The sequence below is a fragment of the Lobosporangium transversale genome (assembly GCF_002105155.1).
Source record: "Lobosporangium transversale strain NRRL 3116 chromosome Unknown BCR41scaffold_2, whole genome shotgun sequence".
NCBI lineage: Eukaryota > Fungi > Mortierellomycota > Mortierellomycetes > Mortierellales > Mortierellaceae > Lobosporangium > Lobosporangium transversale.
Window position 1 is genome coordinate 71,877 of NW_019028980.1, and position 26,183 is coordinate 98,059.

The 26,183-nt window shown below is 44.2% G+C and overlaps 6 protein-coding genes across 6 annotated transcripts; 3 read left to right on the forward strand and 3 right to left on the reverse strand.

Moving 5' to 3' along the window:
* Positions 1–1,367: 1,367 nt before the first annotated feature.
* On the forward strand, positions 1,368–4,282 carry BCR41DRAFT_366797 (hypothetical protein; the record flags this gene model as incomplete). Its single annotated transcript, XM_022026253.1, has 4 exons — positions 1,368–1,593; positions 1,703–2,337; positions 2,441–2,744; positions 3,162–4,282. The coding sequence occupies 4 exons, from the start codon at positions 1,368–1,370 to the stop codon at positions 4,280–4,282; spliced, it is 2,286 nt and encodes a 761-aa protein (XP_021885781.1).
* Positions 4,283–4,513: 231 nt separating this feature from the next.
* Positions 4,514–5,147, forward strand: BCR41DRAFT_344645 (hypothetical protein). The gene has a single exon (XM_022022554.1). The coding sequence runs from the start codon at positions 4,557–4,559 to the stop codon at positions 4,797–4,799; it is 243 nt and encodes an 80-aa protein (XP_021885782.1). The 5' UTR covers positions 4,514–4,556; the 3' UTR covers positions 4,800–5,147.
* Positions 5,148–13,937: 8,790 nt separating this feature from the next.
* BCR41DRAFT_344647 (hypothetical protein) lies at positions 13,938–15,627 on the reverse strand. Its single transcript, XM_022022555.1, has one exon. It carries the CDS (start codon positions 15,589–15,591, stop codon positions 14,005–14,007), a length of 1,587 nt encoding a protein of 528 aa, XP_021885783.1. The 5' UTR covers positions 15,592–15,627; the 3' UTR covers positions 13,938–14,004.
* A 409-nt stretch (positions 15,628–16,036) lies between these two features.
* Positions 16,037–19,281, reverse strand: BCR41DRAFT_344648 (condensin complex subunit 2/barren; the record flags this gene model as incomplete). Its single annotated transcript, XM_022022556.1, has 5 exons — positions 18,155–19,281; positions 17,553–18,044; positions 17,166–17,449; positions 17,010–17,070; positions 16,037–16,915 (listed from the first exon to the last, which is right to left on the reverse strand). Coding segments are annotated over exons 1-5 (2,356 nt in total), but the record flags the coding sequence as incomplete, so codon positions are not given.
* Positions 19,282–19,463: 182 nt separating this feature from the next.
* BCR41DRAFT_344649 (hypothetical protein) lies at positions 19,464–20,912 on the forward strand. Its single transcript, XM_022022557.1, has one exon. It carries the CDS (start codon positions 19,583–19,585, stop codon positions 20,768–20,770), a length of 1,188 nt encoding a protein of 395 aa, XP_021885785.1. The 5' UTR covers positions 19,464–19,582; the 3' UTR covers positions 20,771–20,912.
* Positions 20,913–22,304: 1,392 nt separating this feature from the next.
* BCR41DRAFT_391568 (hypothetical protein) lies at positions 22,305–25,898 on the reverse strand (the record flags this gene model as incomplete). Its single annotated transcript, XM_022028369.1, has 1 exon — positions 22,305–25,898. The coding sequence occupies one exon, from the start codon at positions 25,896–25,898 to the stop codon at positions 22,305–22,307; it is 3,594 nt and encodes a 1,197-aa protein (XP_021885786.1).
* Positions 25,899–26,183: the final 285 nt, after the last annotated feature.

Below are 26,183 nucleotides of genomic sequence, written 5' to 3' on the forward strand. Positions count from 1 at the left end.
CCCATGTGGCACAATTCAAGCAAACAAACATTGGATAAGAACATTGGAGCATAGCACGCATCAAATTAAATTAGTTGGGTACATCCCAGCGGGAAGGAAGAAAATATTTTCCTGGGGGATTGATCTTTTTGGGTGATTGAAGTCAACTTTTTGTTACACTTGTGATTTGGATAACATGGATGCACACAGCGTATTTTTAGCCCTGGCAACTCGGAGACATTGAGGAGAAATAATAACGATGAGACAGAGTCTTTAAAGTATGGTCTTGCACAATCCAAGAAACTCTGGTCCGAGACAAGATGAACACCTTTTTTCTTTTTTTTTTTCTTTTTTTTACACAACAACAACAACAGCAACAGCAACAGCAACCGCAACCGCAATAACAACCGCAACAGCAACAGCAACAGCCACACAAATCGTTCGTTCATGCAGACATTGACAATTAATTGCATGGTTGCATGGGATAAAAAGAAAAGTAAAAAACCAATTTCTGGAACAGTCACTGTGCACACAGAAAGTTTCTTTTCTATTTCTCCATCCCTTTCATCCTTTGTGCATCCTCTCCATCCTGTACATCATTTTCATCATTCTGTTTATTTGTTGGCATACAATTCCATTCCATTCATTGTTCTTTTATTTTTTTATTTTTTTTATTTATTTATTTTTTTTTTTTTTAATATTCTTGTAACCATATCAACAATATCAATCATATCTTCTTTTTATATATATATCATAAAAACATACATTACGACACGTTACTTTCCATCTACATCCATTCAAAAAAGCATCTCCATTCCATCCAGCTTGCAGTCTACACCATTCTTCTCCTTTTTTTTTTTTTTTTTTTTTTTTTTTTTCATTTACACTTGTTTCAATTGTTTCCCTTACCTCTCCGCTTCTAATCGACTTTAGTATCATTTGTATCTAAACTCTTTCCGAGAAAGCCAACATCGAAGAAAACAAAAGGCTTTTGCAGCTTAAGTTTTTCCTCTTTTTGCTTTCTCTTCTCCTCACTTTCCCTTTCCCTTTCCCTTTCCCTTTCCCTTTCCCTTTCCTTCTCCCTTTCCCTTTCCGTTTCCACACATTCATCTCATTTTTTTTCATCTCATATCCCTCTACACTCCCTTTACTTTCTTTCTTTTCTACACTTGATTCTGAGATATTCTTCCAAAGAGGTCTCTTTCCTCTCCATATCCATTGAGCTATTCGTTGCTCTGGTGAGACTGGAACTGGAAAACAAAAGGCTTCAGCTTTCTTGCGCAACTTGTGATTCCACACCTTCCTACTCTGCCGCCTCCCTCCTTTTTTTTTCTCTTATTCTCTTTGACTCTCCACATTCTCTATCCACCTTGACAACATAATTCATCATGGCAGTTACAGGCAGCGAGTTTTTTGACTTTGTGATCGGCTTTGGGGTATCGCTGATTGCTTCGGTCATGAACGCCGCAGGCCTTAACCTATTGAAGCTGGACCACGTCAAAAACAGTGCTCTGTCTACAGAGCGACAACGGAACGAATGTGGTCGACCTATGTGGCACGTTGGTTTATATCTCTACATCATTAGCCAACTTGCTGGAAGTACCATTGCACTTAGTAAGTTTCTCTCATAAAATAATTCGGTGTGATTAAAATTAATCCAAATAGCTCTCACATTATTGACAACAGTACCCTTTTTTATTTTCTCTTTTTATTTTTTATATAGACTTTCTCAAGACACAGTGGGTCGCTCCACTTGGTTCAATCGCATTGATCTTCAACTTTATTTTTGCAAAGATCCTGGTAGGGACACAAATCACACGCAAGGATGTGTATGGCACAATTGTTGTCATGATCTCTGTGGTTTGGATTGTCGTCTTTGGAGCAATGAACTCGGCAAGTGATATTGAGGAAAAGATGACCCTTGCAGATTTAAAAGACTTGTTTTCCAGAATTGTTTTCGTCATCTATTTCTCAGTCCTGAACACGATCATCTTTGCATTCCTGGCTCTGGGCATGTATGCATACTGGGCCATCTCTTTGGACGACGAATCTGGTCAGCTACGAAAGAATATGAAGACCAAGCTTACAAAGCTACTGGGTACAAATCGTTTCGCAAGAGCTTCTGGCTTGACATTGGAAGGAGACGAAGGCCTCGAGGCTGAAGCAAGGGATCAGAGACTCAAGAAAGTGGTGGCCATGATCATGTCTTCTTGTGGTGGATTGTTGGCGAGTGAAACTCTGCTATTAGCAAAAAGTGGTGTTAAACTGATTACTTCGACCTTGGCAGGCAATAACCAGTTCACGGACTACCTGAGTTTCTTTATCCTTTTTGTCTTGGTCTTTACTGCGATTCTCCAGGTAAGCGAGGACTGAATATGATCTATAATCGACAAACTTTTCACTCGAATGCTTCCCCCACAACTAATGGTTTCTTTTCCTCCTCCTTTCCATACAATACAAGGTCTACTGCTTGAACACAGGACTAAAACTCTATGACTCTGTACTGGTCGTACCTACATTTTATGGATTCTATACTGCATTTGGATTGATCAACTCAACCATTTATCTTGATCAGCTCGGAGATTATGAACCATGGGTCCTCCTGTTGGTCCTAGTCGGTATTGCCGTGCTTATCTATGGCGTCCGTATGTTGAGCGCACCCAAGCCAGAGCAGCCTCCTTCAGGCGACCAAATGTCCCCACTTGATTCTGTCTACGATGACGAAGAGGAGGATTCACATGAGATGGGGCAGCGGATCAAGAGCGGTAAAGGGGGTAATAAAGCCACAAGGAACAGTAGACTCTCGCTCAAGAAAAACAAATCAAATAAGAGACAGAATCAACTTGGCGCTGTAGGATTGGATATTGATAATGATACGCCCTCGATGTACGGCAGCCAACGCGGCATCCTGGATGCAGACGATATCTCGAGCGAGATCTCATCAACCATAGATGGGATGGAGAGCGTAGCCGGATCATCAAGGCGAGCCAGAGGCATGAGTTTTGCAAGCAAATCGAGTTGTCAGACGGATCCGTTCAGGACGCCCAAGGAAACACGATCGATTAACGAAGCCTTTGATGGAGCCGGATCCATCCCCTTGGCAACAGCTGGTCATCAAAGGTCCTTATTGTTTGCAGACCTGAACGAAGCGTCGACCCATGTACTCGTGGATACAACTATAGATTTAAATGATTCTGAGGACGATGGACACGAAAATGGGCATGATGCTCGGGAACGTAAGCGCCAGAGTATGTTGCAGTCATCACTCAATTCACTGGCTATGCATGAAAAGAAATCAAGAGTGGATATGGAGAAACAACAACAGCCTCGACCGCGAATTGATACAGTCACAGCACGGACACGTCAAGAATCAGCTCGGTTCTCATCATCACCAGGCATCATGTCACCTAGTCAATTTAAAGCTCACTTGATCGGTGCTAGCCAGCAAGCATCACCATCGTCCACAGCAGCACAATTCTCATTCCGTGATGAGCAAGCTGATAAACTTGGCGACATCCCTCGAAGCTCAGCTTTCAGTAGCAATAACAACGATGGACATTCTGCTCGGTGGTCGACAGGAAGTTCAAAAATTGACCAGGTCTTTGAAGATTTGAATCCATTCAAGGCTCTAAAGAATGGCAATAGAGGTTCTGTCAGTGGTGGTAATACTGGTATAGCCTCGTCAGCGGTAACAAACACTTCATCATCATCGTCCGTCTCCATTTCTCAACCTTCTTCACCCATGCCCTCATCGGGAACACGACCAGGACATCATGGCAGACAGGATTCATTCACGGGCTTGCCTTCAGAATGGGACGTACCTGAACGGAAGAAACGACATTCGATGCGGTTTGATCAGGTCGTCAGATCAAACTCTGCTTCGGGTGGATTCGCCTCTTCGGGCGCATCCTCTCCTTCAACAACCAGTGTCAACTCTAATGGGGCAGCGCCAGCCCCTACGACATTAGCAGCATCAGCCCCCATGCCCTCCACTCCAACAAGGACGCATCCTGGAAACCCAAAACAACTTTTTGCATCAGGTGAATGGATACCATCTTCATCGCCATCTAATGGTGCAGGAGAGCTCTTTGTGCCTTCGCCTCGGACTTCTAGGATCATGTCCTCGCCTGAGATCCAACTAAGTCCCATGTTTGCGATTGTGGCAGCTACAAATGAGACCGAAAAGCAGAAGAACAGCATCCAAACTGAGAATGGGTCTAGTCACAATGATGTATCCATGGGTCAACAACACTTGGTAGGGATGGTGCCATCACTACCATCAGCGACCGCGTCTTTTGCTTAAAAGGATAATAGAAGAGAATCAGTGAACAGCATGTATAAAAAGAGAAAATAATGTTAATAAAAAAAGAATGTATATAAGTATTAATGTATACTTTATTTGATTAATTGATTAGAAGTAAAATGGTAATGGCTATATTGCTTTTCAATATGGAGTTTCCTTTTTTTTTTTTTTTATTTTTATTTTTTAAATGTAATTAAAAACGACCCTTGCGAGGCTGTGGGTTATATCCACCGTTATTTCCTACAATCATTCCATCTTGTTGATATTGCTGTTGATGCTCTTGTTGTCGATACGCTTGCTGGGATTCTTTATGTGGTTGAGTATTATATCCTCTATCATATCCAATGTTAGGTTTATGACTTCCGACGTCAATTTGATAAGATTGTTGGTGTTGTTGCCCATCCTCTGTGCGCGGTTGAGTGTTGTAACCTCCATCGTTTCCAACAAACGCTATGCTACGGCGCTTCGTGTCTACTGGATATTGGTGCAGTCGGTGCAGCTGATTTGGCTGTTGTGAAGCCTGATACTGGTAATCATTCTGCAACTGTGTGGTTTGTCCATGGAATCCGTGTGGTTGTGTATGGTTTTGATTGTGGTAATCCGTACGACCTACATCCGCTGAATACCTTGAACCTCTATTCTTGTCTCGACTACTGCCCTTACTTCCTTTCCTGCTCAACACTTCTGGATCAATATAGCGACTAACATCACGATCCTTGCGATATCCAAATTCATCCAAGTCCTCTTCTTCTTGTTTTTCAGAGTCATAGTAATAATGTGTGGTTTGTATCTTTTTGGTCAAGACCAATGAACTGGGACGGTCTACTCCTGGGACATCATCATTTGGTTGAAACGAAGAGTTGGTTGTGACAGTCGGAGGTGCTGTAACCGGACTTGGAGTCGAGGCAGGGGCTGGGATTGGACTTACTGCCGCAGTTGAAGGTGCAGGAGAAGGAGTTGGGAGTTTAACTGCGGAAGCAGGTGGAGGAGGTGGAGGAGTTGGGGGTTTAGCTGCTAGAACAGGTGGAAAAGGCGGAGGAGTTGGGGGATTAGTTGCTAAAATAGGTGGAGGAGGTGGAGGGGTTGGAGGTTTAGTCGCTAGAACAGGCGGAAGAGGCGGAGGAGTTGGAGGATTCGCCGCTAGAACAGGTGGAAGGGGTGGGGGGGTTGGGGGATTAGTTGCTAAAATAGGTGGAGGAGGCGGAGGAGGCGGAGGATTGGTCGCTAGAACAGGTGGAAGAGGCGGAGGAGTTGGAGGGTTTGCCGCTAGAGCAGGTGGAGCGGGTGGGGGGCTTGGAGGGAGTGGAATTTGCGACTCTACTACTGGAATTGAGGGCGATGGGGTCTCTGTCCTCACTATAATGTCGGGGACTGTAGCAGCAATAGTTGTTACGTCTACAATAACAGGCCTTTTTGCTATAGGCGCATGTACCGGGACGGGAAACTCTGACAGCACGATAGCTTCGTTCGCAGGCTTGGGTGCTCCCACAGCGAGTGCTACTAGCAGTGGGGATGGAGGAACACTAACAGTTATAGACTTTAAAACATCCTCGGAAGGAGTGTCGTCTTCAGCAGGATGAATCTCAGCTAGTTCCTCGATGTGGACCTCAGTCTTAGGAGGAAGGGAAGGTTCGGTTACTGGCAATGGTGCTTTGTCGAGCTCAACTACCATAATGGGCTCACTGATCACAAGAGACTCCGTAGTCACCTTGGCTTTACCCTTACTCTTGCCTGTCATAGCTGTTTGTGGTGAAACCTTGGATTTCTTGATGATAGTCGGCATATGGACTGCAGGCATCTTGGACATTGAAATTTGAGGGAACTTCATTTTTCTATTCTTTTTCTCCCCAGTATGTCGTTGCATCTTGGGAATGTTCATCTTTGGCATAGCAATGTTCACTTTTGGCATATGAATCTCCGGCATGGGAGGCAATCGATCTTTACCCCTCTGAGGCACTGGAGGGATCATAGGTTGAGGTGCACGCGCAACCTTCATAGCTGATGTGGAAACAGGCTTGGATGGCACTGCAGGAATGACTGGATGCCTGTAGTGCTCCTTGGTTGGATCTGGTTTTTCCACATCCTCTTCAGTCAAACTTAGGGTTGGTGGAGCAGAAAGGAAAGGTACAGGCTTTTCGACATCGTCTTCGGTCAAGGTAAGTACATAGCTTACTTGAGGCACCACCGGTTTTTCAACATCATCCTCAGTTAAAGTCAAGAGATAGACTACATGAGGGACCGTAGGCTTTTCAACATCGTCCTCTGTCAAGGTCAATCGGTGGCTGACTTTGGGAACCATGGGCTTTTCAACATCCTTCTCCTTGACCGTCAGCTCGGGTTTCTGGCGAGTTGGCTGTCGTTGTTTATATAAAACTGCAGCATCATTGACGGCGGCAGCAGCAGGAGTCGCAATATTTGAGACCCTAGCCGAGAGGTTGAGGTTTTTGAGATAGTTCTTGGTCTTCTTGGTCCTCTTGGTCGTTGTCGCATACCCGTCATCCTTATGGTTGTCATCATCATTTTCACGCTTTACTGTATGATCTCCGTCAACAGTACCATCTTTAGCTGTCACCTCCTTGTCTTCTGTAGTTGTAATAGCGGCCTCATCATCTATTGTAGTTGCAATCACGGCACCATCTCCTTGGGTGGTTGTAGCCACGGCTTCATCATCGCCGTCAAGGAGTTGAGACACGGCCATCGCTTCAGAAGCGCCGCCATCGTATGCCTTTTTCTCTGCAACATCCATCTCTCTAGGGTGTAAAGTAGGGCTGAGATCGTTGTCATAGCTCTTATCACTCATAGAAGAGGTAATAGGGCGATCAATGTCTTCCTGTTTGGAAGTTGACGAGGCATCATTATCACTGATAGTCACCAGGGTGATAATCTGGTCGTCGTCGTTATCATTTCCATCATGATGTTCTGTGATACTGGTTTCATCCATGTTTTGGTAGCTGCTAGCATCCTTGGCCCTTGCTGCAGTCGTAGCTGCGCCAGCAGCAATAGCAGCAGTAGCAGCCGACAGCGCAGCAGCAGTGCTAGGGATGGGTTGATGATGCCTTTTATCTGAACCCTCTGTTGAAGCATATTCAGCGGTTTTAAGTTTGGCCTTTGGTCTCCTAATGAGAGCCTCGTCATCAACATCGTCTATAGGCGGAACGACAGTATTTTGTATGGAATTATCTGATGGGTGGCTTGAATTAGCCTTATTCATCATCAACACTGTAGTCATAGTGTCATTTGTGGGCGCCTTGAGCACAGGCTCAAGCTTATTTGCAGAGATTGAGTACACCTCTTCCTCCTTTCTAGCGGCTAGTAAGAAGAATAAAAAAAAATCTTAGAGACTGAAAAAAAAAAAAAAATCAAAGAAATCAGTCGAAGTAGCAACTGTTACCTTTTTGTTCTTCTTCAGTAGTAGCCGCCCTTAAAGCCGCAGCGACTTCCACAACTCCAGCTGCTCCATTTAAATGCATATCAGATTCAGAAAAATCGGTAGCAGTGGTAGGTGCTGCCTCTTCCTTCAATCTTAGCTCGCTCCTCTCCTCCTCGCCTTTATCCATGGCCTTGGTCTCACCATCGTTGTCCTTTTGACTACCAAACATTGGGACCAAGTTGCTAAGGACGCCTTTAATCTTTCCTATAGTGCTTGGATGAGCATCATGATACGCATGCATATCGGCCTCATTCAGCTGGATTTCTTCTTCAGCACCAATAATGGGTTGATCGTCATCAAGATGGGGACGGGCCGGATTTGGAATATCACTCATATTGTCCGCTCTTGGATAGGAACTTTGTTCTTCAGGGTACAGTGTGTCTGAATGAGCATCGTGGTATGTATGCGTCTTATTCTCGTCCGATTGAGGAACCAGGCTACCAAGGACATCTTTGATCTTCTCTATAGTACTTGGGTGAGCATCGTGGTGTGCATGCATCTCGCTCTCGTTCAACTGGATTTCCTCCTCGACACCAACAATGGGTTGGTTGTCATCAAGATGGGGATGGGCCGGGTTTGTACGCTCATCCACATTTTCCACTCTTGAATAGGAACCTTGTTCTTCAGGGTACAGAGTGCTTGGATGAGAACCATGATACGCATGCGCTTTATTCTCATCCGACTGGGGAATTAAGCTGCTCAGGGCACCCTTGATCTTTCCTAAAGTGGTTGGATGAGCATCGTGATGTGCGTGCATCTCGCTCTCGTCCAGCTGAATTTCTTCTTCAGCGCCAACAATGGGTTGGTTGTCATCAAGATGAGGACGGACCGCATTCGCCTGTCTATCCAGAGTGTCCGCCCTTGGATAGGAGCTTTGTTCCTCAGGATACAGTGTACATGAATGAGCACTGTGATGCGCATGCATTTTGTCCTCATCCAACCAAGCTTCTTCAGCTTCAACAATAGGTTGATGGTCATCAAGGTGGGGGCGGAACGGGCTCACAATATCATCTAGATTATCCTCCATTGGATAGGAATCCTGTTTCTCACGGTATAAAGTGCCCAAGGGAGCGTCGTGGTACACATGCGTCTTACTCTCATTCAACTGAGGAATCAAGCCGCTAAAAACGCCCTTAATCTTCTCTATTGTGCTTGGATGAGCATCGTGATGCGCATGCATCTCAGTCTCGTCTAATTGGACTTCTCCTTCAGCACCAACAATAGGTTGGTTGTCATCAAGATGAGGACGAGCCGGGTTCGCATGCCTCTCCAGAGTGTCCGTCCTCGGATAAGAGCTTCGTTCCTCAGGGTACAGTGTACCTGAATAAGTATCATGGTGCGTACACATCTTATCCTTATCTGATTGAACGTCTCCAGCGCCAACAATAAGTTGATGGTCATTAATGTGAAGATGGGCCGGGTCCATTTGCTCACCTAGATTGTTTTCACGGTACAGAGTGCTTAGGTGCGCATCGTGTTGCGCATGTATCTTGCTCTCATCCAGCTGAGGGACCAAACTGGTAAGGACATCTTTAATCTTTCCTATGGTACTTGGATAGGCATCGTGGCGTGCATGCATCTCACTCTCGTCCAGCTGGATTTCTCTTTCAGCACCAATAATAGGTTGACGGTCATCAAGGTGGGGACGGGGTGGGTTTGAACGTTCATTTACATTGTCCATCCTTGGATAAGAACTTTGTTCCTCAGGGTACAGAGTATCTGCGTGGACATCATGATGCGCATGAATTTTATTCTCATCCGACTGTGCTCCTTCTTCAACGCCAACAATCGGCTGATAATCATCAAGCCGAGAACGAGTAAAGTCCGCGGCCACATCTAGACTGTCCTCCAATGAATAGGAATGTTGTTTCTCACGGTATAGAGTACTCAAGGGGGCGTCGTGATGCGTATGCGACTTGCTCTCATCTGATTGGGGAATCAAACTGCTAAGGACGCTTTTAATCTTCTCTATTGTGCTTGGATGAGCATCGTGATGCGCATGCATCTTACTCTCGTCCAACTCGACTTCTCCTTGAGCACCAACAATGGGCTGGTTATCAGCAAGATGGGGACGGGCCGGGTTTGGAATATCACTCATATTGTCCGCTCTTGGATAGGAACTTTGTTCTTCAGGGTACAGTGTGTCTGAATGAGCATCGTGGTATGTATGCGTCTTATTCTCGTCCGATTGAGGAACCAGGCTACCAAGGACATCTTTGATCTTCTCTATAGTACTTGGGTGAGCATCGTGGTGTGCATGCATCTCGCTCTCGTTCAACTGGATTTCCTCTTCGACACCAACAATGGGTTGGTTGTCATCAAGATGAGGGCGGACCGGGTTCACATGCTCATCCAGACTGTCTGCTCTTGGATAGGAGCCTTGTTCCTCAGGGCATAGAGTCAAGTCCTCCTTGGTTTGCCTGAGCGCAGCACCATTTGGAGTATGATGATCGCCGGTGTAAACCTTGTTGTTGCTGCGGTCAAGGATATATTTACTTTCCTCCACATTTTTTACTGAGTCAGAAGCAATGGTAGCATCGGTCCCCGCTGTATTAGGCGTGACTTCACCAGTAGTGGTCCCCAGAGCACTGGTAGACAGAGAGGCATCTCTAGGATGAACTGGAGTTGGAGTCGCTATGGTAGGCTGAGCATAGTCATGAGAAATAGCCTGAGGAGTAGCTACTGGTGCTGCCTTTTCAAATATAGGTCCTTTTGCGGGAAATGACCCCTTTGATGTCTTGGAGGGTGGCACATGCGATCGACTCATATTGGCAGGTATGCGACCTAGGATCTTTGAGACTGAAACCTTCCTAAGGCTGAAGCTATTGGGTTGTGTTAGGTAGTGGCCACCCTGCGGCCTACTACCAACACTAATATTTCTGTTGGTGTCACTAATTGAGCGGAAGCTGTTGCTTTCTCTCATATGGCTGCTTTGGCTGTGGTTACGGCTGTGGATAGGATTATGGTGGTTGTGATGGTGTTGATGAAGATGACCCTGATTGGTATCTGGAGCGTGATAAGTCTCCTGTATATGAATAGGACGGTCTTGGCTGGGAGAGAACGAGCGCATTTCAGGAGCCCAACTAGGATGGCTTTGCTGTTTGTCGGCGGCAGAGCTGTAGTACGAAGAGCTGCTTTGAATATCAGCAGGTTTATGTGACTGAGTAGATATAGAGCCGGATCGATCTGAAGGTGAAGATGGTAACGTAGCACCAGCTGCTCCCCAGTTCACGCTGTCCGTTGCCCTGGATGAGGAAGGCGAAGAAGGTAGTGGGACATTCGCAGCAGCCAAGGTTGTAGAATCGACTTTTTTATTCGCATTAAGGACTGCAGCCTTCTTGTAGTCCTTATATCCAAACCCGAAAGAGAGAGGGTTTGGAGCATTCGGTTTTTTTGCCTCCTTGCTGGGCACCTCGGTTCCATTCCATGTTGCCCTTTTAGTAACTTTACTCTTTTTCTGGGAGTCAGCGCCCGCTGGAACTTCAGCCGTTTTTGGAGGCAGTGAAGGTTGCGGAGCCACGACAGGTGAATGTGTTCTTGGAAGTGTGCCTTGGTCACTACTAGAGCCGTGATAAGACTCACATAAGGGCTGATTTTCCAAATTGCGATGATTGCCACTTTCGTTGTAGTTGGAAGGTTGCTCGACTTCCCGATCTGCCTTGTCGGGATTACTATAGGAATCATAGATGGCTTCAAAATCTAAGTGGTGGCCATCTCCATTAAAATGAGTAGAGTCACGCTCGGATGGAGGTTGCTGTTCACTATGGTGAGGCCTGTAGATAGTCTCGATGTCTAGATTACGACGATCGCCTTTGTAATGGGCTGGGTCACTTTTAGAGTGAGCGGTTTGCTCGCTATAAGGCCCACGAATAGTGTCAATATCTGAGTAGTGGTGGCCATCTCCCTTAGAAGATCTAGAGGGGCTTGTAAGTGACATTTGCCTTGGCTTTGTAGATGTAGGAGTAGCAGGGTCAGGACGCGTCATGGAGTTGCTGCCGTCTTCAGAAGTAGTAGAGAATGCTTGTTGTTCATTACACTTTTGGCTTTGCCCCTGGATAGCTTCATGAGCTAGGAGGTGAGAGTCACTCTTGTACCTTCCAACGCCTCTAGTATTGCTTGGCTGTCGATGCTGTTGGCTGCGGCTGCGGCGGAGAGGATGTCTTTCTGCATCATGATATTCAGCTTCGTTAAATTGTTCAGGATTTGATAGCTCTTCAATGTTGACAGGATCAGTCAGGTCTTCTCCTTTGAGTTCATAAGGGCGGCGTTCACGATCATTATTTCTGGCCGATGGTTCAATCTCTGGTCTAGCTTGAGGTTGGGTTATAGCCTTTGGTGGATGAACATCGTCAATAGGAGCATCCAGATCCTTTCCACTGTACTCATAATAGTGGCGGTGTCCATCTTGTACCTCCTTATCCTCACTATGGTCATAGTATCTTTCTTTACCTCGCTTGACATCGATCGATGGAGAGGCATCAGCGTAGGTGTCCTCAAAGCCCTGCTGCTTCTCAAGGCCACTTTGGGCAGCCATGCTTCCTTCTGAAAAGTCTCTTTCAGAGTGTTGAGATTGAGGGTGGGTCTCATGGCTTTGAGTAGCAGCCCTTGAGTGATCATGTGTAGTTGAGCTTGGCATATTGCTGTTGCCATCACGGGAGTCATGGTTATAGGAACCTTTGCTCATGAAATGCTTTTCCGCCTTGGTGTGGTGTAGATCCGCAGAATGTTGTTCGTTATTCTTTTCCTCGTCCAGATGCTTTTTGCCACGGTGAAGGTCAGGGCTATTGACATTATCACTACCCTCCTGAGACAGTTTGCCGCCTTGAGGAGCAACAGCAGGGCAAGAAGTGGTAGTTACAGCAGCAGTGCCAGCAGTTTGACCATTCTGATTTTTCTTTTCAGACGAAAGGGCAGGGCCCGAAAGCTTAGTTTTTAAGGCTTCACTAGAACTGAGCTCAAACGAGGCAGAGGGAGTGTTTTGAGGAGCGGCATGGCTCTGGTTTTTGGATGTACCAGTTACAGCACTAGCGTTTTTCAGCTTAATGTGCTCGGTATGAGAGGGGATTGATGTAACACTGCGAGAAGTATTCGCAGAGGTAGAGTTAGGTTTTGTGGTGTTTTGCTCCAAGTTGTAACACCTTTTGTTATCGTGGAAGGTCTGGATGGCAACCGGGGCGCTTCCATTATCTTGGCCAAATTTTGGTGCGTGTTCGAATAGTGAAGCACTCAACCCATGATAAACACTAAATACAAACATTATCGTAAATATATACAATAAGCATAAAAATATTCAAATATAACATTCAACAAATCCTTGTTATCGACTAGACAATCAACTTTTAGATATAATCTCACGCACCTCATGGATCTACTTGGCAAGTTATCCTTGGACGAGGAAGGAGAACGCCCAGTAAGGCCCTTGCCACCACTAATTCATGAAATGGATTGAAATTGAGTGTCTCATAATTACTTGAAATATGAGACACAAAAAAAAAATTTTTTAGACAAACTTACTGCTGCTTGGTGTTCCCTTGTTGGAACAAATTCTGATTATATTCATTATTGTCTTCTTGATTTGAATCCTCTTTCAATGCTATGGAACAGCCAATTTTACCAAAAGAATACGGGATGAATGAGGATCCTAAACGACCATGCTCAATCTATGAGAACTGATAATTACATAGTATCTTACGCGATAAGGGCTCCTTGGATCCCCCTAAATCATAACCGGTCGCAGTAGGGTACTCCGCGATCTTTACATTCTTTTCGTTGCTGTCCATACCGCAATCTTTTTGTTTGTTTGTTTGTTGTTTTTCTTTCGCTCCTTTAAGGATTGGAATGTTTATATTATTTTTACGTGATATTAAGGAATGTTGCTTTTTTTTTTTTTTTTTTTTTTTTTTCCTATTTGATTTGAAAAATGCGAAATGCGTCAAGGGGTTGATGGGTTGTGAAAGAGCTGTGTGAAAGGAAAGTAATGTGCAATAAGTTATTATTAGGAAATAAAGTTCTACCCAAAAGGAATTTAGGCCACAAATTAAGAGTGCTTCAAAGAAAAGATCAAGCTATTAGAAGAAAGATGAAAGACGTAAAAAAAAAGAAATAGAAATGCAAGATATACATATTATCATGACAAGATCAGATTAAGGATCGAGAAATTTTGTAAGTTTTACGTCTTAATGTCTTGCGTTGGTGCTGATGCGAAACATTTTTTATTCACTTTCACCTTTTGTGACTTATGCAAAACATGCTGAGTTTGTCAGCTTGTCTGACCTCAACACACTCCAGCTTTTTACTTTTCGTTGCTGCCTTCTTTAAGAGCCTGTTCCGCCTCCATTCGTCGATGATGGTACTCGGCGCAACGATGCACCATCGTCTCCCACAGACCTGACACGTCGTTACCGAACGCTTGGACTCCAACATCACCACCATGCATCTCACGGGCTCTGCGTAATATCTCAGCCTCTGAATATAACACAGGTGGTGTTCCTCTATTCTTCGCTGTTCCAGATGATTTTCGATCCTTAATCTTTTGAAACTGCCGTCGGCCAAGGTGATATGCTGCCCTCATCTCCCTTTTTGTTTTATAAACCGTTGCTTTAGCAACCATAAGGGCCTCGGGGAGTGGTTCGGGATATTTCTCAAAATGTTGTTTACGACAATTTAAGCAGAGTCGAATTGTCCACTGCTTTTCTTGCGCTTGTTCCCGATGTCCCTTATCACCATGTTGTTTACGATCTTGTGTACACTGTGGAGGTAGCAATGAGGAGGGCTGCCATGCTACGGGCAAGGGCATTACTGTCATTCCAGCTGGTTGTCGTCGTCCGTCGCACTTGCGGAAGCATTGTTCACACAATTGTAGACTTAGCACGCACATATAAAGCATAAAGTTGTGTGACGCCATTAATTCGGGAATTTTTTGTACTGTGACTTTTGGTAGCCCATGCATCCTGTTGTTGTACCACAGGGTCCAACAAGAAAGCCCCGTCACAACCTTGTATAGCATCTTGTTTGCCTGTGAAAGACGCGCTAGTTGAGATGGATACAGGTACGAGCAGATTTTGACCCATAATGAGTTCGGAATTTGCTCAATAATAGCCACATCCCTATCCGTTGCGGCTGATACTGGTGCTGGTGGAGCATTACGGCCATGACAATCTCTCTTGTGGCTTCGATTACGTCTGGAGCTCTTTGACTGAAGTTGTGAATAATTTCGCGCACAGTTAACCTTCTTTGTAACTATCGGCAGTAGTGCCACATTTGAGGATCCTACTACTGGTGCAGTTGTAGAAACCATTGCTACAACCGTAATGGAATCGGTCGCATCATCATCATCACTATCACCATCACTATCGCTATCAGCAGCAGCATCAGTAGTATTTAATGGCTCTGACGCAGGTGGTGCAGAAGGTGAAGGGAACGAAGGACCCGTTGGCGAAGACTGGGGTGAATGTGACTGAGACTGAGATTGAGACTGTGACAAAGGCCGAGCTTGTCGAGGGGTAGCAACAGACGAGCCATTGCTATCGGAACTCCAATCTGAGTAGTCGTCGCTTTCGTATGTAATTTCTTGGAATGAATCCTCATCACTGTGTTTATTGTGATTTCTATCAATACTGCTGATAGAACGACCAGAGCTGAGCAAATCAAAATCGTCACTTGTCCAGCTTGTAGTGTCTTCATCATCATTCTTCTTGCGTGATGATATCACTGCTTCTGCAGCTGGAGATGCTGTTGCTGTTGTTGCTTCAGCAAGATTGAGATGAGTAAGTAAGTTTCTGAGTGCTTCTTCTGCCACTGGCGCTGCCACTATGTCTGGTCTATCAGAGTTAGCAGGCGAAGACACTTGCTGGGCCAACTTGGATGGAGAAGTTGCCATAGTGGAGCTTGCTTTGGACGTTGAGGTGAGTTTGGTGAAGAGGAAAGAAGCAAGTATATATACTAAAAAAAAAAAAAAAAAAAAAAAAGGGGGGGCTTTAGAGAAGAGCTTTTTCTGCTGTTGTAGAGTCTTGCCAAGTATGTGGAGTTAAATGGGTGCAAAGTGGATTCTTTGTCTCTAAAGGTCAAGAGGTAAAAAGGAGAGGAAAGAAAGAAAGAAAGGAGGCGGGATGAAATAGCTTCTGAAAGCAGGGGCAAAAAAAGATGCACAGACCTGCTTGAAGAATACTCGATGGCAGGCGCAGCCCTTCTTTTTTTTTATGCACATTTTTGTAATACAATCAATAAAAATACAACGCAACACAACATGATTGGAGCTGAGACTCTTCTGGCCAGGTAGACAGGTTATGATAGTCAAATATGAAATAAAAATAAAATAATAAAAGCGTAATTATTTTTACAGTGACAAGTAAGGAAAAGGTGGACACATGAACTAATGCTCAATGTACCCTTGTAGATTGGTAGATGAAGATGCGGATGTGGATATGGACGGGAATGGGGTTGTGGATATGGATTGGATATGGAAATATAAAATGCAAAATGTACCCTATGTTTTTGCATTTACGGTTGCCTAACTATCAGCTCCGCTAGGTTCTCGGAACCTTCAATAGATAAATTCTTCTCATTCGCAAGATGTAACAGGCAGATAAAGCAAAATGGTACTGAAATTTCCTTCAACTTATGCTCTGGATACATCTTGTTCAGACCACCAATAATCTCCGTGAATCGTTGTTCCTTCTTGACATAGCCTTCGGCTTCATCTCCCATGCTTGCATCAATATTCTCTACTGCCTCAGTGCCATTTTCCATGCTACTCTCTACATTGGCCTTCTTCTTGCTCCTCCCTTTATCTAGATCCTCGCCTACTGGCTGTCGTTTCAGTGCTTGTTGAGTCATCTCCTTCCAAATATTGTCCTTCAGTTTTTTGACGTCTACCTTCTTGGCAGTCTTGGAGAAGTTGATAAATGCCGCCTTGACACGTTTGGGTTGAGAGACCAGTTGACTCGCATAGTCATTACCATCGCCATCAAGTCCAAGCCCAAGTCCAAGACCTATTCCACCCATAGTACCAATTCCGATATTGTCGCCACCTACATTGGCAAAGAAGCCCTGTTCTTGGAATCCATAATCATCCTCGTCATCCTCAATGTAGTCGTTATAAATCTGAGTCTGATCCAACTGATCTGTTAGTGCAGCGACATCATTATCTTCCACATTGTTAGTATGTGACGCCCAAAACTCTTCATCTGGAAATACAATGTTAACTATAAATGGAATAAAATAAAGAAAAAAGATAGTGAGTTGAGTGCTTTGTCTAGAAATAACAGCAATGGTCAATCCCATCATGCAGTATCTTACATGATTCTTGTTCAGGGTTTTGAAGATATCCAGACTGATGTCTCCGAGTCTTGGATTTTATCTATTGGGGATGATTATTCAGTATAAATGAAGATAAAAAGTATTCGGTATCGACAGAACACAGTAATTTTTTTTTTTTCCTAGTGAGCAGCTTACAATAAAGCTGGGTTTCGTAAACATGCGCAAGAGTTGCTTGGATGAAAAGTGGATATCATCTGGGAGGACATGCTTTGACTTCCTGTTCTCTGCTTCGTTCGCCTGCGTAAACAAAAGTGAAGACGCATCTGCTGGTGCAAATAGTTCATCTTCATCTACTTCCGGAGCATCTGTAAAGTTGATAAACAATGGAACTTTTCCTGTCCGTTTCTTGGTTGTGCCAGCTGTCACATCTTCTTCGCCAGGCACAGTTCCCTCGGCTGGAATTGAAGGAGCAGCTTTGTCTATCAAAGAAATTAGTAATATATGAGAACGACAGCCTCCATACAGGCATCTCTATATAATATTTGTTAATGTGAAATAAATCATTATAAAAGTAGTATCTACCTTTAGAAATGCGCCGTAGTTTCCAATGTTCGGGACCGGCCCAGTTGCGCAAAAGAGCCGCGTCAAAATATGAGTACATATCTGGGTGTCCCTTGACCATAAGATCATCTGTGTCCAGAATGTTGTTGTCAAATGCAGGTCCTGCACGCTGAGCTGCAATCTGATCATCCAAGTCACCAAATGCATCCATAATTCGGTTATCATCCTGGGGTTCCTCTTTCGGTTCTTCTAATACCATATCATGATCACGTGTGTTATCGGGATCGTACACTTCTGGATTGCCAAAGTCAACGTCGTCATCAAAGTTGTCAAGAGCGAAAGTATCTCTATCTTGATTGTTTTCGGCATGCCAATCGTCTTCATCCTCATTTTCATCATGAAAGCGCTTCAAGAACGAAAAGTCCATATCTGATGTTCCTGTAAGTTGAAAATCTTTTAGAGAAGGACAAATGTCCTTTTGAAAAATTTGATTTAGTGATGGTAAAAACTTGGCTAAAAAGCAGGAAAGAGAGAGCGAGAGAAAATATTGTGAGTCTTGAGAACAACAGCGGATAGTCGTTTGAACCTGCATGGTGACATTAGCCCCTTGGCTGTGGACTTACACCGGAGCCTTTGGATATCTATCGTTGCCGATTCAATTTCTATCTTTCGTTTAAGCTTTTTCTCTGGTGATATTTCATTTTCGTCCTGCTCCTGTGTATCCCGATCTTCGTCTTCTCCTCCACCTTCAGCTCTCTCATCCTCGTATTCATCATCGCCCTCATCACGAGCATCACCAGCATCAAAGATGATTTTTCCTTCTGCATCCATATGTAGGTGGTTAAGCAATAAACCACGTGCGCCGCCCTCATCAAAATCAGCGGAAGTCTTTTTGAAGAGAGGATCTACTGAGAATTCCAGGTTAAATTTTTCGAGAGAGAGAGTACTAAAATCTTTAGCAAGAGTGTTACCGCTGCGATTTGCGTGTTTCTTCTTTGCTGGCTTATCTTGTTCTTCATCATCTTCATCCCTATCCTCTGAACCACCCTGTTCAGGTCCTTTCGCACTTGTTGCCAAGCCGCCAAGCAACTTTGTAGTCTCAGTTGCAACCGAGTCGACACGCGAGGTATAAATTTTGACGCACCCGTCCAGTGTGCATGATGCTTTTTGAAAATTGATCGAGTCTCCTTCTCGCAGCAGTGACATTTCGTGAAAATAATCAATCAATGCAAAATTCCAGCTGTTGTTGGCGTTGATCTTGTTGTCAGTTGCAAGTTTGAGCCATTGTTCAAAACTATCGGCTGACACTTTGAGTAATGATGGTAATGGTGCTTGATGCGATTCGACAACTCCAAGAAGACTGCTAGTGCCACTAGGTCGAAGTTTACTTCCTGGACTGGCCAAGTTACTACTGCTTCCGCCTGCGTTGTTGTTGTTTAAGCTTCGACGTCTATCGCCGTCCTCTGCCCCATAGGAGAGTAATGAGCGCCGACGCGCTGCACGTTCATCCAGTAAGGATCTCCTACGCAGCGATTTCTCTTTAGCATCATCGTTCAATTCAGTTGTGCCGCCTAGAGGCACCTCGATGTCCTGGAAGCGCGAGAATGACGAGGCTGATTGTGGCGATGGCCAAGCCTGACTGCTGCTTTGGCTACCGCTGCTATTACTACTACTTGCACTGTTGGCATTCGGATTCTCGAAGCTTTTTCGCTGTCCTGAGGTCTGCATTCTTGTCTCACTGATAATGAGGTGCTGACGATGGTGGCAATAGAAAAAAATAAAATAAAACATCGGTAACTTATCACGTGATAAACCGTTAAGCGTTGAGTGAACCCTGTGTTGTGTGAATGTCAAACGCGTCACTCAACAGAAAAGGTCATGATTTCTTCTCTTGATTTAATTCAATTCAATTCCTTCCTTTCTTCTTTTTCTTTTTTTTTTTTTCTCTTTCAAAAAAAACCTTTTTCTCAGACCATTTCATTAAATCCATTCCAACTCCCACTCTGTCCTTTCAAGTAAAAGCCCATCTATTCGGAACAGGCCTCTGCAGTATGGATGATGAATTGAACGTGCGCAGCTTATACGGGGAGGAAGAGCTTACGGAAAACGTCATTATTTGGTTTGGAGCCAAATCAGTGCAGTTCCCTTTAGCTCCAGATAATATTTCCAAGATCTCGGAGCTAGTAGAGAGCTGTGTTCCTTCAGGATTTGGAGTGAACGAACGTACTGTTTTCGACAACTCGTATCGCAACTGCAAAGAGCTGAAGCCAAAGGACTTTACACTGTCCAATAACTACCACGAGCTTATTCCGAAATTCGTAGCTGATATTGCCAACATCTTGGAGTCGTCTAAACCGATTTACGCGTCACTCAACAAGATATGTGTGTATGAGACCCATGGGTTCTTCAAGGAGCATGTTGACACTCCTCGGTCCAACATCTTTGCATCTCTCGTTGTATGCTTGCCTACTGGCTATGAAGGAGGTATGCTTGTTGTGGAAGACAGTGCCTATGACTTATCATCTACGAAGGCGATCAAGTGGTGCGCATTCTATCCGGACTGTAAGCACAGGATTGATGAAGTCACTAAAGGCTTCCGAGTGACATTGACTTATGACTTGTTGTACCTCGATCTCCCTAAGCCGACTCCATACCATGACCGTTTGTATATAACGCTCGAAAAGTCATTGCGTGACCTTCATACAAAATACCCAGGGTATGTCATTGGAATAGGTCTAGCCAACAAGTATCCAACACCTAGTCAGCAAAAATCAGGAGGCCATAGGGCAAAGCCAATCCTAAAAGGACGAGATCTTAGGGTAGTATCAATCCTACGCAATCTCGGCTACACTACAGACATCAAAGCTGTGTTCAATGTCGAAGCTAGGAATGTGTCGGAATATGATGGTAAAGAAAGTGACGCGTTTCCAAAAGACATATATCAAGTGAGAAAGTTGGTTGAGGAAAGAGGTAACAGAGAGGATGTTTATGTGTTATCAGATGACTGGGACGGCTGGCATGAAGAATTTTATCAAGATGGCGAAGACTCTGCAATTAAAGAGCTCTACGAACATGGCGGAAGGTGTATCGAGAATCTAATTTGGTTATCAGAACCACAATCGTGGCATGCAGGACCATCATACATTACATATGGCAACGAACCAGGCTTGGGCTTTGTGTACAAGGATGGATGCATCCTTGCTTATAAGCAGGAGAAGACAACTGATCAAAGTGACTAAGCATTTGATACAACCATGATGTGCTTATCACTATCATCAACAATAACGATATTACTTATCATTGCTATTTGCATTGCTATCGTTGTCAAAAAAGATACAATATAATTATTGTACCTCAATAAACATTTTACGTATTTGCTCATACCCATTCATTCATCCCTGCCAACTCAGCCCGAGCAATAGGCTAAAACTCGTATCTCGGTTTTATTTGTAGTAATCGTCCTCACATGCGCATAGCGCTGTGTAGACCAACTTCCTGCAACATAATATCCTATGCTACAGTATATTCGAGGCAAGAAAAGCCCTGTCCATAGCCTCATCTCATGCTGCCTTTGAACACTGCCTTTGGCATTATTTTGTTTATACCTTTCGAAACTTCTATTTTCTTCGGCTAGAACGCATCGGTTGGTGTTCTCTCTACAAAAGCGATAGGTCCCACCACTCTAGCCAGCTATTGGCAAATGTTACACGCTCCTAAGACAGTAGCCTCCGGTTTGCTGCTCAGAAATGACGGATCCTCCCTTTTGGATTGAACTTCACTCCTCTTTTTTTCTTTTTCTTTTTCTTTTTTTTTTTTTTTTTTTTCTTAGCTGTTGAGGTGCAAAGTATGATAATGACTAGCCGATGAAGACAGTAACAAGTAATGAGTATAACTTTTAGAGAAGTTTGGGTATAGTTCTTGAAAAATGGCCTTTGTCTTTGAGTTAAGCCTTCCTTTACTGTAATGGCCAAAAGATTGGGTCACCGCGACAGGAAGGCCATCCTTGAGTCTGGAGTGGACTTCAGGAATAATCCAAATGAAGTGACTTCGTTACGTTTCATTTCCGATATCAGGTGGATCGGAGGGAAGAGTTGACTTTTGGGGAAGATGGCACCACACTCAAGGACTATTCGACTCAAAATAAGCGATTTGGAATCATTTGGACCTGGTCGCCCAGAATTGGGTCAAGTGTTTGTGCGCTTTTCTTCACGATATACCATGTCTAGACCAAATGTATTCATAGCCTATAGTATGCACATGACATGTATCATTGTACAGTAGCACAACAAGGCTTGAAGCACCCATGAATACAAGTGTGCCATGTTATCACTTGAATGTTCTTATTTTACTGCAAGGAGCTTCCCTCTATTTACTTGACCAATAAACGATTGCTAGACATTCTTTGACAGTCTTCCTCGCCTGTCTTTGCTATATACTACACAGTTATATCCATCTTTATTTGTTTTTTATTTTTTATTTTTTAGGTCACTGCCTTCAATAGAGTCATTGCACACGGCATTGAATTACCACGTCCAAAGTATGTTGTTGGTGCAAGTTGAAGGCCAATCGTTTAAACGTGCTCTACAATTTTTCCTACTTGTAGGGAACGAGACCGTCATTGTAATACAGCGACCAACTCAATCTAGGTTGCGTTGCCTCTGATCAATGATGAGATTGGCCAGCTGAGTTACAGCGATCACAGCCTAGTGCAGGGCTTAGTATAATAGCCTTAAGGCCTAGTCTGATGACCTCCGGACATAAAACATATTTACATCAGAAAGGCTTCACGTGCCGTCCTGCCATGGCCGTGGGTGCAACTTTAACTATACCCTTGGGCACAATCGCTCTCAAGTTCATATCGCCTTGTATATCCTTTCCCAAAGATAGAAATGTATGCCCGGATATTGGAATGGTTGGTACTATACTTTTTGCCATTGGAAGCTTGACCAGTATTGTTGTGCTCGTAGTAGGGGTTATTGTTGCTGCTATGATGGATGACGCCGACGAGGTTGTTGTTTTAGCAGCTTCTTCTCCTACCAATTTTGCCTTCTTTAAGCTGGTTGCGATTGGATAACCCAAGACTAACAGAACCAATCCAGATAAAATGAAAATCATGTTGGTGACATTCATAAACTTATGGCATAAGCAAATACCATTAAACCTTGATGACTTGGGCAGAGGTATCATTTTGTCACAAGTCTCGAGGTGCTCAGATGGTTGTCTGCTATGCTGTCGATCGCCATTCCCATCATCATCACTACAACTATAATGACCATAGTCCAGAGACACCTCTTCACCAATGTTTTTAACTTTTTCTTTGCTGTTACGACCATTGCCGCCTCTATTGACTCCTTTCATGAAGCCAAAGCCGAGAAATCTTCGAGGTGTGAATGACGAGAGGTCATTAGGATCAGAGATACGTTGTTTCTGCTGCCCTGGCGCTAACTTTGATTCTTCACAGTTTACTCTGAACTTTTCTTCCTGATTAAGCGAATCAAGAGCATAACCAGGTCCGTATCCAAAGCTACAGTCATTCCAGCCTCCTTGATTATGATGGTGTACCCTTTCTAATTTGTCCATATCAATTGCCCTGACACCTCCATCTTGATTTTTTATTAAATCTTCCGATCGATGCCCAACTTTAGTAGCGAGCGAAGACAATGACTTTGATGACGGGCCCAAATCCTTGTCGCACCAGTTTTTGTTCCTGGCATCTATAAAAGCATTGTCATAGCAGGATTGCTCCTGTTTACGCTTAAGCTGGCCAATACACTCATCGTTGGATGGTGACCTCATCAGATAATCCGCGTTGAAGCCTGAAGCCATCCCTATACTTGATCGACTGAGTGGACGCTCTACAGCAGACATGGCTGCAAGTGCAAGCGGGCTGGGACAATTTCTGGTCCTAATAAAAGTAGATTGAGGGGTATTCAACAATCCTTCCAAATGACATTGTTGCTGTTGCTGCTGTTGTACAAACATTCGTTGTAGGGATGCATTTGAACCATTATAATGATTCTCTGATGAGCCAAGGCAATAAACTGATAGCTCTTTGTCATTTGCTGGTGAATCTTCTCTATAGGGCGTAATATAGGACAAATACTGATCATGGGTCATTGTCATGGACGGCGACTCAGAGCTTGGAGTACAAAGTACTGTGGTTGCGGATAGTGCACTCAATTCAGCCGGCGTATGCTGAGGAATCACAATCGTAGGAAACATGGCTGGTGTGTTCTTGCGCCTTGTACCAATATATCTATCTCTAGCGTAATCGCTGTTGCCTTGGAGCCCCAAATGTTCACTGAACACGATGGCGCGAGATCGACGGAGAAATGTAGGTGCTAAAGGTGAAAGCATAGGTGGAGAAACATCACCGTTGTATTTTGACAAAGATGATAACGGGTTGAGTCTCGCTACAAATATGCTCGTAGTAGACGAGATGAGCTCTCGGAATGATGAGAATGGAGGCAGGACTGCTTCATGTAAATCTGGGGGAAGCGATGCTGGCGGTTTATGGCACCCAAATGTTGCAGAGCTAGAACGGTCGCTATACTCAATAAAAGGATCTTTAATTAAGCCATCATCAACCGTTTGCTGAATGTCCTCATCTTCAGTAGCATAATGACTGCTGTTATATTCAAGGGCATTGTTGCCAGAAATAATCGATGATACGCCTTTTTTTAACTTTCCGAGCGATACGTCCAATGGTCTGCCACGGGAGAGACGAATGTCTCTCGAATCGGCTGCAAATTTGCACTTCTGGACTTGAGGAGATGTCAATGAGATAGTAGCGTATTCTTCATCCAATGGAATCAGTTTCAAAGACTTGCTCGAAACTGGGATAGTTTCAACCGTGTCATGAATAGCCACCGTGCGTGAGTGTACCGTCCAGTCTTCGGCATCCACACTCTCGCTTGCTCCATCTCTACTGCGCTTCTTTCTACTGACCACGCTCTTTAATGGCTGACTTTCAGGTACCCCTAGCCCAGAGGAGTTGCGCTTGTTTTGAAGAGATATGGGCGAGTCATGCATTGGTATGTCACTAGCAGCACCCCACCGATCCAAGCCATTCATGCTGATATCCCTTTTATGATAGGTCTGTGCTTCTTGATTTTGATCTCGTTGGCCTCGTTGGCCATGCTGTTTTTGAGTAGTACCGAAAGTATTTCGATTCAAAGGCCAGACGGGGGTAATCGAGTTTGTTATTCCCGTTTTTTCCTGGACTTGAGCGCTAATATAGTCTTCAAGCTCTCCACCCTGCTTTATTTCGTTGACACTTCTCCCTTGTTGGTCATTGCTTTGATTGAATAGCGGCCCGACCCGATGAGATTGATCTCTGTAGGTTCGAGTAGATTGACAGGTGCCACTAGCCTTCGTTGTACCAGCTGATGATAGACCACAGTCATCCGTACCAACATCCTGATCATCTTCAGTGGTGGTTCTATTTAATAATGACGACACCGCAATAAAACTTGGGGAGATTGAGCTGCAGAGGGCTGCATTGGATGGTGTATGTTGATGGCTGCTCGCTAAATGAGGTGATGGCGTTGCAAATGTGATAGGAATTTCTGGCACGAGGTCCCTTCCACGTGGGTTCTGGCTGGCTCTGGTATTTGGTGTAGACAGTGTGCCATCACTATTATAAGCAATGCTTCGAGCTTGATGTGAGAAAGAGGATCGGACAGATGATGGCGAGGAGGGAGAAATAGCCAAAGGACAATATGGCTCAAAGTTGATATTACTATGAGGCAAAAACGAAGCCAAAGGTGGTTGTTCACTATCGCTTATAGATGGTTGACACTGCTCTATGCTTTCTTCAGACTTCAGCGGCTGGCGCCGCTGCTGTTGCTCTTGCTGTTTCGCGGTCAAGGTATTTGTCCTGTTGATCGCAGCAGAACTCAACGCGTTGCTCTGAATATATGAAGAGGAAGACATGACCTTAAAGGACTTGAACTCTGCAGTTTTTGCGTTCTTATTTTTTGGATCGAGAGCAGCTAATGCATCACGTCTTGCCTGAATCACACGCGCTTCATCATCGTCACTGTCATCATCATTATCATCGCCATCCGTGTCATTCTGGTTATTGGTGTTAATCTTGATGCCCAAAAGAAGCCGGCGTGCATTGTCTGTAAATTGGTTCCTGAACCCAGTTGTAGCAGCAGTAGTAGGGTATTGATTACTGATAGTGGAGCTATTATTACCGTTGCTAGAACTGAAGTCGGTGTTATTTTTGTCAGCGTTGAAAGGAATTGAAAAAGGATGCCAAAGCAGGTCGACCTTCTTATTAGTCTTTGCTGCAACTCGCTTCATTAATTTCTTATCCATCCTAATTGAGTAACTGGGAGATGGGGACGGGTTAATAATCATGGTCACCAATACGCAAAAACAAAAAAAAGACCATCAACACACATTACACTGATTTTAATCCCTAATATGGCAAGATGATCTTCATAAAATTACCTTTTAAAGAATATCAATGATTTGCTAAAAGTTGGTATATCGCTGTTTTATTCTATGTAAAGAAAGACGTCGAGGCTTGGGACCGAATGAGGAGCGAGGCAAATGTTACAGGGATAAGCTAGGGTCAAATCGATGATATGATGGGTTAAAATAACGATACACCAAATAAAGATACAGCGAGCGTATCTATCT

Excerpts from the sequence above, each read along its gene's own strand:
- BCR41DRAFT_344645 (XM_022022554.1), top strand. The coding sequence starts at position 4,557 with ATGCTCTTGTTGTCGATACGCTTGCTGGGATTCTTTATGTGGTTGAGT.
- BCR41DRAFT_344647 (XM_022022555.1), bottom strand. The coding sequence starts at position 15,591 with ATGGCAACTTCTCCATCCAAGTTGGCCCAGCAAGTGTCTTCGCCTGCT.
- BCR41DRAFT_344649 (XM_022022557.1), top strand. The coding sequence starts at position 19,583 with ATGGATGATGAATTGAACGTGCGCAGCTTATACGGGGAGGAAGAGCTT.